The sequence below is a fragment of the Protopterus annectens genome, chromosome 7.part0 (genome assembly GCF_019279795.1).
Source record: "Protopterus annectens isolate FY-2018-M chromosome 7.part0, PAN1.0, whole genome shotgun sequence".
Lineage (NCBI taxonomy): Eukaryota > Metazoa > Chordata > Ceratodontiformes > Protopteridae > Protopterus > Protopterus annectens.
In genome coordinates this window covers 1,796,242,314-1,796,259,781 of record NC_056739.1, presented here as the reverse complement: position 1 = coordinate 1,796,259,781, position 17,468 = coordinate 1,796,242,314, and the positions used below count along the sequence as shown (strand labels likewise).

Here is a 17,468-nt window from a genome sequence, read left to right as displayed (position 1 = left end):
TTTCATTGATTCCGACTTGGCAAACAGATTAACTTGAAACACTACAGTTGAATCTTATGTCTCACTTCAAGCTGGCATTCACCTCCACTCCTTCCATTGGCTTCTGCACTTCATGCACTGTCTTCCCAGCCACAACTGCTCTAGGACTGAGATGTGCACATGTATTGCGGCTAGCGCTTCTACAATTATGGAACAATGAGTAGGGGAAGTTCTCTAACGCCCTGACCAAATTACCCTTAGCAGTATAAATACCACCTCAGGTCTTCCCTGAAAAGAGGCTGTTAGCTTAGTGGGACTAACACGGTCAACATATGTTTAATAAAAATAAATAAATAAATAATAAACATTTGTTCATGTTCAATATGATTGTAATTTCAAGTGGGATACACTGCCACTGCCAAAGAATTGAAATAACAGGGTATAGTCAGTCACCATAATAATATCTTCATAGTTTATTTTGAATAGCAAATCTTAATTATATGTTTGGAGTGTACATTTGAACAGAGTTTTTTAGTAATTGCTATTTCTTTGGATAAAGCAGTATGATGTGATGTGAGTTATTCAGAGTGTAGACTAGGAAAAGTGATTTTGTAGTTTAGGCCAGTTATTTTTCTGTAATGCAATGCAGTGGTATGATTCATATGGTAAGATAGCTGCAAATGTGACTGTTTCATTTATTGATTATTCTAGTTTGTCAAAGCAAGACTTTTGAATATTCAGTAGAATTATTGAGGAACATAGGAATTTGGGAAGCAGAATTGCTGTACTTATTGTTAGCCTGGTTTGCCCAGTAAGGAAGGATTATATAACATACCAAGTTCCGATTATTTCTTAATATAATACAGTTTGTATGTTACAAATTATAGTTTGTAACACCTATTTGTTTCATGTGGGGTACCTTTTCAACTGGAATTTTTTTGGGGGGTCTATTACCCATTACTTGAGTACTTTAAAAGATGTATGCATAATTATTTGGAGGAGTTGTGGAGTTTTGGCTGAACGGATTACAGTAGATTCTCCAGCATTTTGTATTATAGTGGTCTCTAAAATCAGTTATACATACTTAACTCAAGGATGGCTCTTTGAGGTATCTCAACAGAGGTTGGCTGACAGGATGAGTAGGTGTTTTGTCATCATACAGATCAAGATCTACCAGTCAGATAACAGCTGAATCAATTTTATGTTTGCTTATCAAGTTATAGAATTGCTAATCTACTAGTGAGTAGATGGTAGGATACTTTATCAAATGCTTTAGGTAAAGCCAAAAAGATAGCAGATACTAATAATTCTTGGTTTCTTTGTTGACCGAATGTAAGAAATGTAATAAGTCAATTTTAGTGGTGTATCTAGGATGGAATCCATGTTAAGAAATGGAATAGACTTCCCAACTTCCCGTACATGTCAAACAGAGCACCTCACTGGCCCTCTTCAAGAGAAATCTTGATGAGTTGATGGGAAATAGAACATTCACCCTGGGGATCACTTCAGTGAGTCTACTTGACAGAGGCACTGGGAACTAAGGTCGGGTGGCATGATGCCAGGGTAAACCTATGGGCTAGGCTTGTAAAGGCTTCAGGGCCATTAGCCTAATACACACCTATGAACCTATATGAGTTTGTTTTTATTAGGTATTAAAGTAGTTGACTAATATACTTTTCAGATATTTTAGATAGTTAAATTGAGCGATACAATACAATCAGTCAGTATATCCTTCAACCTCTGTAAACCTTCCAGTGGATTTTCCAGAAAAAGCATGCAGACTTTTGAAAATAACTTAATCTGAAACTCTAGTCCTTAGAACTATCAGTAATTCAACACCCTGACAATTGTCAGCTTGTCATGGAACATGGCACTATGACACTGGATGTAGATAATTTGGTAGTATTAACCAGATACACATTTACTTTGAGTTTTTTTAATTGACTCTTTTTTTTTTTAATTATAGAACGTTAAGCAAAATTAGCCAAATCATTTGCTGTTTAATTAAAAATAGAGGTGAACTAAAAACAGATCAAGAAATAGCATTGGAGTGTAACCAAGTGACATTGCAGTCTGCTTCAAAATCAGAAGCACAGTAGCATGCAACATGCATGATCTGAACCACAGAAGCATGTGACATGCCTGACCTGAAACAGAACAGCATGTGGTATGCCTGACCTAAACATAGTAGCATGTGAAATGCCTGATCTGAAGCACAGTAGCATGTGACATGCCTGATCTGAAGCACAGTAGTATGTGACATGCCTGACCTAAACATAGTACCATGTGACATGCCTGATCTGAAGCACAGTAGAATGTGACATGCCTGATCTGAAGCACAGTAGCATCTGACATGCCTGATCTGAAGCACAGTAGCATGTGATATGCCTGATCTGATACAAAGTAGCATGTGACATGCATTAGGCATGCCTTGTGCAGTTGTGCATCACAACTCTAAATGGCTGAGATGCTGGGGATACTGTTTCTGGCCTGGGATGTGATATAGGATTGCAGAAAGGTGCACCCCCTCCCCTGATATCATTGATTCATTTATTTATTATTTAGCATTCTTGTGATTTGGGGTGGTGAGGGACCTTGCACTAAACCAGAGATGCAATCACAGTTAAACAGATGAGGTAGACGTACATGCCTGCGGGAGTGTAAAGAAACAAGGCACAGAGCACAGAAAAAAATAAAGATGTACACATTAAAAAAATGTGTTAATTTGGGAGGAGGTATTTTGTCTTTATGTGAAAGCAAGTAATCTACTATTAATTGGTCAAATTTAAATGATCATGCATAGGATGTATATCTGCTTGAAATACACTAAAAATTATGATGGGTAGAACAACGGTCAATGGACAAGTCAACTGTCAGGTGCACCCTGTCAGAAAAATGTTAATTTATGTGTGTGTGTGTGTGTGTGTGTTGCTGCATTTGGAATGCTGGTGCTACATTTTGAAAATTAATGTACAAATTGCTATCCGCTTTCAAAAAAGAACTGACAGTGCAGGTGAATATTCTTTTATGGGATAGAGTTCTGTTTTTATGTAGAGAAAAAACTGAAAACTGTAGGTTTTAGTTCATATATTTAATATCTTTTATTATGTTTAGCTAATGATAAGTGGCACTTTTTTCCAAGTGCTGTGCTACACCTTTAGGGATGGTAACTCGGAAGAAAAACAGAGTAATCATACAAAGCAGTATATTATTCTCTCATGGTGTTTTAATAAATTAAATTATAGAAGTATATTTCTAATTAATTAGAAAAAACTGCATAAGGATTATTTCATGTGTACACGCTAGGATTTGCCCTCTTAATCTTACAAATTCTGTTATGGGGTATGTCTTCTTGAAATTGATTACAGAAATTAATCAAGTATAGAAGGAGCCTGATACTCGCAGCCCCATCACGATCACTTCAGGGGCAAATCTTTTGCCACTTCAGGGGCAAATCTTTTGCACACAGGCATACATAGCATACACCTTGCAGAATGCTTTGCCTTAAGCAGATGTCAGGGTGGAAGGTTATTTTCTACTCAAGGGTTAATAAGGTAGGATTTAACATGTGACACCTAGTAGTAGATACAACACAGACTGGTGTATTTGAAATTATTTGTTAGATGTTGATATTACATAAGACAACATATTAGCTGGAGATCTCCCTAAATGACCATTAAAAGTTTCATACAAGATGGCATGTACTTGTTTATATTGTACTAAGTTGTCTGTACTTCTGGTATGCATTTGGTTGTGTACATATATTTGTTTACATTTATTTGTCCTTTAACCTGGTAAGTCCAGCTTACAGCAGAGGCTTGGGAAACATCTCCTCATGTGCCAAGTACGGTCCCTACTTATTCTGGGGGATTTCAACCTAGATTGGTTCACCTGCATATCAGAACCACCATGTAATCTAATAAATCTCCACTGCTACCAGCAGCTAGTCCAAATTCCAACTGTATGTGATAAAAAATCTAAAAGGGATTCCATCCTTGACTGGGTCCTAACTAACAACCCCACATTGTACTCCCACGCAGGCAGTCTCCCAGACACCTTGTGACCATAACATAATATACCTTATACGTAGTAGAACAAGCATATGCAAAACCACTAACTATATATCCACTAGAAACACAAAAAAATTCTCTCCTGAGGTCCTCAATACTTTACTCTGTAACTGTAACTGGACCCCCCTAAAAACCCTCCCACTTGGCCAGGCTGTAGCATATTTCAACAAAACATTTCTACAACACCTAGACACTGTCGCTTCATTGCGCAAAATCAAGGTTAGAATCTCTACAAACCCCTGGCTCAGTAAAGAATCCAAACAAATCCTCAAGTCCAGAGACACTGCCTGGCTTTTCTATAAAAAAAAACAAAGAAACATAAAACCTAAGTACCAAGAACTGCGCAACTGTGCAAAAAAATACATTAGGCTGGACAAAAAAATCCTACTACTCGACATTACAAACTAAATACCAACACAACCCCCAAAAATTTTGGAAAAATGTAAACCAGCTACTAAAACCCACCCAAAAGGCTACCCCCAAACCAACCATCCCTGACACTAAAGTTCCCATCGAAACACAATTCAACTCCCACTTTGTGAACTCAGTTCTATCCTTAGTATAACAGGACAGATCCCCCCCCCCCAACACAAATAACGCTAATACAAGCTTTACCCTCAAAACAGTTTCCACCACTTCAATCAAAAGCATGCTCTCCAAACTAAAAACCTCATCAACAGCAGCCGACCTACTCCCAGCTATTTTTTGAAACTCACAGCAGATGCTATTGCTATCCCAATCTCCACTCTCATAAACAGATCAGTTGTTGAAAACTATGTGCCCAAACTCTGGAAAATATCCTATGTTACACCCGTACGTAAAGGTGGGACCTCCACTGAACTTAATAACTACAGACCCATTGCTTTACTCTTCCCCCCTGCCCAAAATCCTAGAAAAATGCATCCATACCCAGGTGCTAAAATTTCTCCTAGACAGGAACATCCTGTCACCTACTCAGCATGGTTTCAGACATGCCCATAGTACCACTACAGCCCTCCTCTGCTTCACAGACACAGTAAACCATCTCAAAAACAAAGGCCTGCAGGTGTCAACTCTTTTTTTGGATATGTCGAAAGTATTTGACACAGTCTCGCACCAAATCCTGCTTAACAAACTAAACCAGTATCACCTATCAAATTCCACTCTTACCTGGTTCCAAAGCTACTTAACTGACAGGTACCAAGTTGTGAAATGGGAAAATTCTCTCTCTCCTCAGCTGCCCATAACTATAGGAGTCCCACAGGGTTCTATCTTAGGATCACTACTATTTACAATCTTCACAAATGGCCTCCATATGTCCACACAGCATGCAGATGACGCTACCTTATTTGTGCTACACAAAACATTCCCACCCTCCTGCAAACAACTCAATTAGCATTCTCTGATGTTGAAAACTACCTTACCAAAGCCCAACTTATCCTCAATCCAAAGAAAACTCAGCTTATGATTATAACCAGTTCTAACAAAAACACTGATAACAGTCAATTCACTATCTACTCCACAAATGCTACTCCAATCGATCCAGTGGCACAGGCTAAGCTATTAGGAATAACTGTAGACTCCCACCTAAAATTTGATAGTCATCTCAACGTAACTATTAAAAAAGTACATGCCAAACTGGGATCACTCTACCGTATCAAACCATTTCTTACCAACAACACAAGATCAGCCATTGCTCGCTCCCAACTTCTATCCACCCTACTGTATGCATCTCCCATTCTGACTAATCTCAACAAAACTGAACTAAGCAAAATGGAAGCCTGCTATAACAAGAATTGCCCACTTTGCTGCAAACTGCTCATACAGAACTCATCACTGTACTGCTTTGAGCCAGCTCCACTGGCTTGAACTGCCCAACCTCCTAATCTACAGTCAGCTGTGCCTCTGTCTTTCGATCTGTTACCTCCCCAATAAGTGCCCTGCCCTCAAAAACCTAGTACAACATCACTCAGCCAAAAGGCCTCTTAAATCATCAAGCAAACTACTACTAGAAGTCACCAACAGCTACAATAGCTTTGGAGACACACTATAGTAGTTCAGTGGCTAAAAAATGGAACTCTGTCCCCACTAGCATTCAAAACGCATCATCCAAAGCCTCCTTTAAAGACCTCATCAGGCAACATCTCAAGCAAAGTTGACAGTGCCATGATTGCTCCCAAGGCTAGTGAAAGCGGATAAGGTACACATACTAAACCTAGAGTACTTCATAATAGTTTTCAGTCTTACTCACAAACACTGGCTAATCTACAGTGTATGTACTGTACCTGTGTACGATGTATGTATTCTACCTATGTTCCAAATTTCAGCTGTACACCACAAATCTATTAATTACCTTTATTTTTAAATTAATATTTTTTTGTTTGTTCTCTCCACTGTAACTGTTGATGTGCTGCATACCACTGTAAAAACATGTCTCTTGTAATTTGTGTATATACTGATCATGTTTAAATAACTAAATGTGTCTGTAATTTTTCTATGTGAAGCTTTTCTCCCCGGGCCTCTGCTGAAAAAGGGCCTTTTCGGCTCAGTCAGACACCCCCGGTTAACAAATGTAAAATAAAATAAATAATAAATAAATAAATAGTTCAGAGAACTGAAAGTAGTATTACTAGTAATTTAATTTAGGCATTGCTCATTGATGATGTATTTTGTGTCTGGCACTCTGTTCCCATTGTGTAATGGATTTATGTAAAATACTGGCATATAGCAAAGGCAAAACGCATGCATATTTTAACAATAATGGAGCTTTACATTAGAAATAACATTAGTAAAGGCATATTTAAGCGACCTAATCACGTGACTATGATTTTAAGCTGTTCTTCATTTTTTCTAGGTCAGGAAAATGGGAACGGAAACGAAACGGTACAAGATACTAAATATATACAAGAACATTTAGGGGGGACCACAGTTCTTTCTTTTGATGCTATTAATGCAATTATTACCGAGGCTGCCTGGAGTCACAGCACAAATTTAACTGCTAAAGAAGATATTGCTGTGTATCGATCGTCTCTTGAGCCAATGTATCATCCAAAATGGGGAAATAGTCTACATCTAAACGAAACAGATGGATCTTTGACAATAAAGCAGCTACAGAAAAATAACTCTGGGAAGTATGAAGGCCAGCTTCATGTAGATAAAAATTCTGTAAGGAGGACATATTACCTCACTGTTATTGGTAAGTGATGTATTAATGCTGTTCTTTGTTATAGCTTGGTATTGCAATGGATGCAGATTTTGTGAAATAAAACATAAATTGTAGCACCGGGGAAACTTCATTGGCCATTGAATGTGCACTTTAGCTTAAGCAATATGAACATTAGGCCTTCAACCTAATCCTGACAGTTTAGGAATGGAGAAACAAACAGTGTCTTTAGAGCTCCTTCTTCCAGACCTTTCCCATTTCCAAGAAGTTGTGCAGTCATGTTTCTTTCAAGAGAGTTTCTGTGATTTTATAGTTGTCCTCTGGTAGAGAGCTTGCCTGGTTAGCACAAAATAAACACAGACTTTTATTTTTGATAGATAATTGCTCTTCTTTTTTATTAGACAGACGAGCACCCCAGTGTATAATTCTGAGTTGGGAATTAGCTCTTTTTATACAATTGATAAAAATAGGAGGGTCCATGAGTGGGCTTTCCCCATCCTTATTGACCAGCATGAAGGATCCTGTCCTTCCCAGACCTGAGGGATGTGGGCATCAGTGTTAACACCTCAGGGTAGAATCGAACCAGGGGAGCAACCCTCTTTTAACAAAACCAAAGGACCAATAGGTTACATTCTTAGGTTACTAGTCAGTTAACAAAAATGGTGAAACAATTTGTTGAACTGACCAGTTGAACATACACTCTTGGTGGTACTTTCATTTCATCGTCTTCGTCAGATGCAGTTGTGCAGCGGTAGCATTGTCACCCCACAGCAAGAGGTTCTCCAGTTCGGACTTTCCCGGTAAACAAATGTTAAATAAATAAATAAATAAAATCTGTCTGAAATTTCACTAAATAACTTCATTTACAGATTTATGAAAACTAATCATTACTGCCAGGATTAGCCTGGGCTTTATTTTGAACAAATTCCCTGAATAGCCATTTTTGTGGGCCTGTTCTTCCACTGCTGTAATTAAGACAATTGGTAAAAAATTACTAGACATGGTGACAGTCACACAACATAAAAGTGAAAGATGTCATTGAGCTTTTATGATGGAATGCCCATTTTTATGGGGCTAGATGGTCCATTCCCATCCTTTGGTCTGCAGATATTTTAAAAAATATAAGTAATATTGTCTAGAAATGAGTAACAGCAATCATGGGTGCAGCTTTTTAGTGTGCTTGTTTTTATGTGGCTAAATCATGTTGCTCCTTTAATGACCTTTTGGAGGGGAGAGAGCTAACATGGACCATGTTACAAGCCTTAACAGAATGACAATATGATGTTCTTCGTGTTTTACTGTTGCATTCAGTACATTTGGGTAATTGGCTGGCAGATTGCCATCAGTCGGCCTGAATTCCAAAGTCTTGGGTCCTGCGTCGGTTGCTGTCTTCTCTTCCATGACGTCAGGTCGTCAGGGTATAAAACATGCAGCCGATGCCATTTTCTTCAGTCTTTCTTGCCGTGCGGTGCCCGAAGCAGAAGCATTTCGCAAGTGCCGGTCGGCCGACTACTGAAATATTCGGGTTTGAGTTTCAGAACTGAAGTCTTCACTAAAGCTAAGTGCCCCGTTGGGGAAACTTTTTTCTTGCTTTTTACCGATGTCAGAGAAAGTTAATAATTATATTACTTGTGGGAAACAAATACCTCATAAGGATTTCCATTTATACTGTATTCCTTGACTAGGCCCTGATCACAGTGTGCCTGGCTGTCGGTTTTGTGCTAGATTTAACCAACACATTTTTAAGCGTCGGTATATTTTTGCATCAAAGTATTTTGGAAACAGATTTAACTACACAGAAATGTTGGATAGCAATCCGACTACCGGAGTACATAAAAAACGCAAAGAAAAGGACAGAGAAAGGCAGTCGAGATACAAAACCGACGATGAAGCTTCTAAGCCAGTCGCCAGTACTCAGTGAGGCACTTTCGCATCCGCCGATACCCGCTACCTTCGAGTCACAGGCCTCTACTGACACTCATGTGGAGTCTGGCATGCCGCAAGATACATCCGTCGGTCCAATACCTTGAGTATCTCCCTCAGATGGGTCCGGAGCCGCTGAGCAGGCACCAGCTTCTGAGGGTGTAGTCAGACCTCAACATTTGTATATCAAACCGATGACAGCTGCAAAACCAAAGACAAAAGCAACTTCTAAAACTAAAAAAATGACGCATGAGCCACGTGCACAGGCCTCTATGCCTAAAAAACAGATGATCAAAATGGATGAAGACCTTATTACCTTGATCAGGGGTACCCATCCCCCTCCAGATAAGAGGCCCAGGCAAGACACTAATTATTAATCTTCAGATCAGGTTTCTATTTCTTCTGATTCCTCTTTTGATCAGGAATTATCTATACCTCCCAATGAGGATTCTGTTGCTGAGGAGTCTATTCCATCTGCATCTCCTCCTGAGGATTATTCATTTGGAGAAACCTTGCATACTTTGAGGGAGCATTTTCACTGGGAGAGTCAAGACTTCTCAGAATCAAAAAAGAGGCTCGGGGATTTCCTTCTTCTCCCTCAGCACAAGCCTTTAGCATTCCCCCTGTTTTAGACATCGTGGATGATGTGTTTTCGGAGTCAAGCTTGACCCCTGACTCCTTACCTCCGGCTCCCAGTAAGCCTGACAGATATTACAGGGTCCCTGACTCACATAAATTTTTATTTAGAAACCCTGCTGCTGATCCAGAAACTATTTCACAGGGTCCAGAGGGAGTTAAGGCCTCAACAGCAAACAATCCTATCCCCTCTAACAGAGATTCAGGGGCACTAGACAGATGGGGAAAAAAGGTTTATACATCTGCAACCTTGGCAATCAGAGCCTTAAACAGTCAATTTCATATGCATAAGTACCAATAACATGTTATGGGATTGCTGAAACAGAAAATTATGTTGATTTCAGAATGTGCAGAAAATAAAGAATTGCAGGAATTATTGCATGCAGCTGAACAAGTTGGAAAGCATACTTTGCAATGTGGTTTTGATTCCTTAGAGGCCTCCGCAGGGCTGCAGTTACTGGATCTGTGATTAGGACGCATGCCTGGTTAAAGGAACAAAATTTGCATGATCATGTTAAAGCTAAATTGCTAGATGCACCTTTACAGCATGATTCTCTGTTTGGTATTAAGGCAGAAGAGGTTTTTAAAAAAATGGAAGACAAAGCTAAGTCAATGCAAACTGTTAAAGACTTCTTACAAGTGCAGCCACCAAGATTCAGTAGACACTGGCCTACAAAAAATTGGTCCTTTCCTGTGTCAGACAGAGCTCAAAGGGGGCAAATCCAGACGCCCTAAGGGTTCTAGATACCAGGCGCAAGATTCATACAGGTCAAAGCAATGGGGTGCTTCCACCTCCAAATCTGGAGGAGATAAAGCGCAAACCTACAGAAAGCAATCCCAATGACTTCCCTCTGCCTACACCAAGCACTTATCTTTTGGCAGCACCCATAGGGGGAAAATTAGCACTTTTTGCTCAAAATTGGCAGTGAATAACCCAGGACAAGTGGGTACTAAACATCGTATCACAGGGATACAGATTCCACTTCCATACTCTGCCAATGGCCAATGGTTGGCCAGATCTGCCAAAAAATCAATGGGCAGAGGCACAGAAACAAGTTACGTCCCTCATGGATATGGGGGCCATTCAGACAGTACCAGAACAGGAAAAAGGACAAGGTTTTTACTCAAGGCTGTTCTTGGTACCCAGAAAGGACAAGGCCTGGTGGCCAATACTGGATTTATCGATTTTGAACATATACCTGGACATTCCAAAATTCAAAATGCTGACTTTGCAGCAGCTTCTGCCCATGCTGAGCAAGAATGATTGGCTGGTGACTTTAGACCTAAAACAGGCATACCTGCATGTCCCAATAAGACAATCGTGCAGAAGATACCTCAGATTCAAGGCTGGCTTAATGCATTACCAATTCTCTGCACTGCCCTTTGTCTTATCTACTGCGCCCAGGGTCTTTACAAAGTGCCTGGCACCAGTAATTGCATTTTGCAGACAAAGAAGTATACAAATATATCCTTACTTGGTCGACTGTCTCATTCAAGCAGAGAACAAGGACACTCTTCTTCGACACCTGGCATTTGTGACAAGGCTTCTAACATGCTTAGGGTACACAATAAATGAAAAGAAATCGCAACTGGTACCCTCTCAAAAAATAACATTCCTGGGTGCAAGCTTGGAAACAACTGCCCAGATGGCTTACCTCATGCCAGACAAGCAAAGGCAACTAACTGCTTACTTCAAACTGATTGCAACAAAAACACAGTCTTCTGCAAGGCAAATTCTGCAGGCTCTGGGCTTCATGGCATCCTGCATCCTACTAATTCCATATGCAAGACTGCATATGAGGAAACTTCAGTGGTACCTAAAAAGTTTATGGAGTCAACATTCACACGTCTGGAAACAATAATTCCTCTCATTCCCTGCCTGCAACAAGAGTTTCGATGGTGGGCAAAGGCATGTCACCATAACATAGGACTGCCCTTCACTCTACCCCCTGCCAGCCAAACCTTAACAACGGACGCATCAGATTATGCCTGGGGGGCCCACATGGCAGGAAGATGTATTCAGGGCTTATGGAGACCAAAACAAATGCATCTTCATATCAACCAGAAAGAGATGCTAGCTGTTCAAAATGCCCTAACAGCCTTCAAGGACTTACTTCATCCAGGACAACTACTGATAAAGACGGACAACACCACAGTCATGGGATATATAAACAAACAAGGAGGCACACACTCATACCCCCTTTGCAGATTAGCCATGGCACTGTGGGACACAGCTTTGACCTACCAAATACATCTTCAAGCTCAATTCCTGCCAGGAAAACGAAACACACTGACAGACGATTTAAGCAGAAACCTTGTGGATCCTCACGAGTGGAAACTAAATCCACAAGTCTTCATCATGATAACAGAGAAATGGGGGAGCCCAGACATAGATCTATTTGCCTCACCTCAAAATTATCAATTGAAAAGATTCTGCACAAGGACTTATCACAGACAAGCATGGAAAGTGGATGCCCTATCCTTCAGTTGGAAAAACCTATCAGTTTACGCCTTTCCTCCTCTGCCTCTTCTACCCAAGGTTCTCCTAAAGCCAAAGATGATATTAATTGCCCCAGACTGGCCCCGCCAATACTGGTACCCAATCCTAAGGAACTTGGCTTAATACCCAGCTTGGTCCTTGCCTCAAAGACCGCAACTACTGTCCCAGCAAAACAATCAGATCCTGCACAATCAACTACAGACTCTGAACCTGGCAGCATGGCTAATCATGTAGTCATACAAACAACAACTCTCAGTAAAGCTGTGATGGATGTCATTTTGGAAGCCAGGAGGCCTAGTACTAGAAAATCTTATGCTGACAAATGGAAGAGATTCTCTACCCAAATGTAATGACTACAACAGTGAAACATGAAGAACATAGTACAGTTGTGTACACTTGCCATAAATGTAGATGTTCAAGTGTATTCACTGTTACAGTCCAAGTTACCCTCCCGCCATCCCCCTGTCATTCTGAAGTTTATCTTTCCTTCTCTATCTTCTACAACCTATGTGGTGTATTTGCTTGTAGATGAAGGTAAAGTTTATATTGATGCATGTGTATATATATATATATATATATATATATATATATATATATATATAATGATTTATATATAATTTTGCTATCTTTTTGGGGGCACCTGACATCGGGGGCAAGAAAAACTAAAGAAAATGGCGTCGGCTGCATGTTTTATACCCCCTGACGACCTGACATTATGGAAGAGAAGACAGCAACCAACGCAGGACCCAAGACTTTGGAATTCAGGCCGACTGAGGGCAACCTGCCAGCAGATTACCCAAATGAAATGACTGCAACAGTGAATACACTCGAACATCTACATTTATGGTAAATGTACACAACTGTACTTTACGTGTCTTGGACTGGGTTTTATGGAGGCCATACTGTACTTCAGCATCTACCCTTACAATTCAACAACTGTACAGTGCTCCCATAACACTGTACAGTGCGCCCCTGTTATGGGGTTATATATTCTGACTTGGTATGGACCTTTTGGAGGGAAGTGGACCCCACTTTACAGATTTGTTTAAGGAGACTTAGAACATAAAACCTGCCTAATTTCATATGGTTAAAATATGCCGCCATCCATGCTAGTGCTCATTGGCCAACTTCACTCTATTAGCTGACCTGAAAAGGAAAGGATGCCACCATCCATGCTAGTGCTCATTGGCCAACTTCACTCTATTAGCTGACCTGAAAAGGAAAGGATGCCGCCATCCATGCTAGTGCTCATTGGCCAACTTCACTCTATTAGCTGACCTGAAAAGGAAAGGATGCGCCATCCATGCTAGTGCTCATTGGCCAACTTCACTCTATTAGCTGACCTGAAAAGGAAAGGATGCCGCCATCCATGCTAGTGCTCATTGGCCAACTTCACTCTATTAGCTGACCTGAAAAGGAAAGGATGCCGCCATCCATGCTAGTGCTCATTGGCCAACTTCACTCTATTAGCTGACCTGAAAAGGAAAGGATGCCGCCATCCATGCTAGTGCTCATTGGCCAACTTCACTCTATTAGCTGACCTGAAAAGGAAAGGATGCGCCATCCATGCTAGTGCTCATTGGCCAACTTCACTCTATTAGCTGACCTGAAAAGGAAAGGATGCCGCCATCCATGCTAGTGCTCATTGGCCAACTTCACTCTATTAGCTGACCTGAAAAGGAAAGGATGCCGCCATCCATGCTAGTGCTCATTGGCCAACTTCACTCTATTAGCTGACCTGAAAAGGAAAGGAAAAGCATAAGTTTGCTAAAGGTATGAAAACTTGTCTTTTAATTCCAGTTCAAGTGAATAAAAGGTTAAAAGAAAAAAGCAAATCCTAAGTGACAAGTAAATAAACACTGAATGAGCATGTCAGTGCAAATTGAGCAAATACCTTGGTCTTAAAGTGTTGTGCAGGGGTCCTTCTTTTACTGGGAAACCAATATATTTTTAAGCTTCAGTCTTTCATGGTTACAAATGTTAGTCCTCTTCGTTCTAGGTGTGACCAAGTTGTTAGTCTTAAAAGTACCTGGACCATTCTTCAAATGTCTCTAGACCTTATTGATTTTAGCGTGATCATTTAGATATCAAACCACCTTTTTACAATAAGTTGCTAATTGTTTTTCCTCTCATTTCTTCTCAGACCCAGGTTGAGTCACCGCTTAATTCATCAGGGCTTTTTTTCTTTTATGCTGTTCTTGTTACCATGGTATTAATCTTCGTTTTACTGGAAGGCACAACAAACCATGTCTTGGGTTGCGGCCATGAGAGATTTATGTTTTATTGGTCTGTGCAGGATAAAAAAAGTTAAGCCAGAAGAAAACATCATAAAATGTTGAAAACTCCAAATACTATCCATCTTGAAATCCCTCTTTTACCATGTGCCAAAAATCAGAGACGTGCCAACTCCTTATTGTTCAGGAGCTGTTTTGTTTGCTTCAGTGGAGACATGCTGCCATTGCCATGGCCAAAAAGCAGTTTATTCCAGGGCTATATTCTTATTTTCTTTTATCATGGCAATGTTTGTTCTAATCAGTTTGGAGATTAGTTTGTGATTGAGGCGGGGGGGGGGGGGTGCCTAACAATCTGGTGTCAATCAACTGGCCTAGGTGAGCAGTAGTCCTCCCTGCATGACACTGGTTTCACACGGTCAAAGGATTATGCCAGGAAGTCATGCATTTTGGTATCATAGTAAGGTCAAGGCCTAGGTTTGCATTGCTTCCATTCTGAGTAGCTGTTGTGAGACTCAGGCATGGTAGAAAGAGATGAGCAAACAGTGTTGTTTTTTTCTTATGTTTGGCATTGTACAATCGGGTCCAGTTAAAATCTTGAGCAAAAGAGATTGTTTTGGATTGCCAGTGCATTTTATGTATGTGAGGAGATGGAGACATTTAGGTCCATGCCCTAGTCCTGGGCCTGTCATATGTCATTAGTTAGACACTTGGGTGGGCATGCCTTTGGGTGGGAATCAACCTAGATTGGAGTTGGCTGGTGGGAGTATGGATGGCCAGACTCTCCATTCCTTAATGAAGTCCTTGGCAGAATAGCACTCTCTGTTTTAAGGTTTCTAGAAGAATCAACTGCGTTGATTTTGTGGATGAGCCTGTTGTTAGTGGGAATACCCAGTATTTCAGCCATATTGTTTAGAATGTCCATTTTGGGGATATAGATATTCTCTGCTAGTTTTTAATGCTTTCTACTAAGGAAAAACATTAGTTCGGAATTGCCTGGAATTTATCCAATGTCTTCCATCTTGAGAGTTTTATTCTCAGGTAAGAAATACCAAGTTTGAAAGCTTTATGGCTTCAAGGTGCTTTAGTTCCATTAGCTAAAAGGCTCTATTTCACATTTACTGCTGCTTGCATTATTGTTCGAATAGCCTGCCTTTCAGTTAAATCTGATCATTCAGATGGAGGAGAGTGTGCCTGTTACTACTGTAATAGTGAGGGACTCCTCGTTGCCATATGATCTTTATGTATGCTCTAAAATACGATCTTTGGTAATTACGACCATTACAAGGGAATATCGTAAATGTAAAATACAGACCAGAGGGTAGTTGTTGAATACAGGCAACAGCAATGTGCCTACTTAAGTTTTCAGATAGATTAGACTGTCTTTAGCCCAGTGTCTGTGCCACTTCTATGGGACTATGAAAATTGTTTGAAATAAAGTCCAAATTGTATAAAATGAATAAAACAAATAAAATAAGGAGAAATTACCGCATGTTTTGCAAAGCACATATTTTTCATATTAACTAAGGCTATCCGAGTTATCAGGAGTATATGAAGTGTTCGCATGTTTGTGCAGGTACAGTTATTTTGCAAAATACAGCCATTTCAGAGCATATTTTGCAAAGTACAGTATTTCAAAGAGTTTATTGTGCATTTGTGTGCTAGAGGCAACTTATTCATATAATTACAAGGGACACATTTTCAGTGTGTTGTACATACTTTGTTGGCATGGATGAAGGATTTCAAAAACCTGGTCCACTAGTGTTTGATAATAATATTGCAGAGAACTGGAGAGTGAGCATTTTCATACAGGCTGCATTTCCTGATAAAGATGACTGTACAAGGGCATTTATTCTATTTAATTTACATGGGTCAGAAGCCATTGAAAGGGAACATTTATTTGTGTATGCACCTGCTGTCTGTGCTGGAGAAGGGGAAAACCATCGTATCATACCAGCTGAGTCAAGAGATGACCCTGAGTGCTTAAAACATACATTTAGAGAAATGTGTAACCCCCAGACCAACATTACAATGGAAAGGCACATATTTTACACAAGGGATCAAAAGCCTGGTGAAACCTTTGCAGCATATATAACTGAATTGAGAAACACAGCTAAAATGTGCAGATATGGTGATTTAAGGGATGAGCTGATAAAGGACAGACTTGTGTGTGGTATTAAAGATGATACTGTGAGAAAGATTTTGCTTCATGACAGTGATTTAACTTTGAATAAGACCACTGAAATTTGTTAAGACATATGAGGTCACAAAAAAGCGCACGAATGTGCTTACAAATAAGAGAGGCATTTTTCCAGTAACTTCTAGGGCTCGTGTTGATATTATGCAGCACATGGTTAAGAGAAACCTGTAACCCCTGCACACTCACAGTAAACCTCAGAGCTTTCTAGCAAGTTCCAGAGTTCACACAGCCTCAGTGAAGCATAAGAGTGAGTCAGCAAACTCAAAGCATGGGCCACAACCCAATTTCATTACCAACTGTCGTAATTGTGGTAACAGTCATGAGTCTAAAACAGAGGAATGTTTAGCTTTTGGTCAGCAGTGCCACAAATGTAATAAATAGAATCATTTCAAAAGATTTTGTATATCAAAAGCCACGCATTTTTTTATGAAAAGGGAACATTTTAAGAAGTGAGTTGATCAATTAGAAAGCCATGACCCAGAGTCTCATTCTTTTTATGTTGATGGTGTGTCAGTGCTTAGTGAAACAGTCAATGCAGTTGATTTATGGGCCAAGAATGAAGTATTTTGTACTGTTCGGATAAATGGCAAATCTACCGATCTCATAGCTGATACTGGCTCAAAGTGCAATGTTATGTCTGCAGAACCATTTGCTAGAGTACATGGTGGTGGAAGGCTTGACTTGGCAAAGTGTGTAAAGCTTGTTGCTTATCGTGGTGAAGAGATTCAAATGAAAGGCTCAGTAAATGCTTTCATATTACTCTGCTGGAAGATGCTAAAACTTATTA

General features: G+C 40.0%; 1 protein-coding gene across 1 annotated transcript in view; it reads left to right on the top strand.

The window, feature by feature from the left end:
* The window catches only part of LOC122807241, a 1,134,459-nt gene that overhangs the window by 562,181 nt on the left and 554,810 nt on the right, over nucleotides 1-17,468 (top strand). The window contains exon 2 of the mRNA XM_044078325.1: nucleotides 6,883-7,224. Coding sequence (XP_043934260.1) covers nucleotides 6,883-7,224 — 342 coding nt within the window. The remainder of the gene's footprint in view (nucleotides 1-6,882; nucleotides 7,225-17,468) is intronic.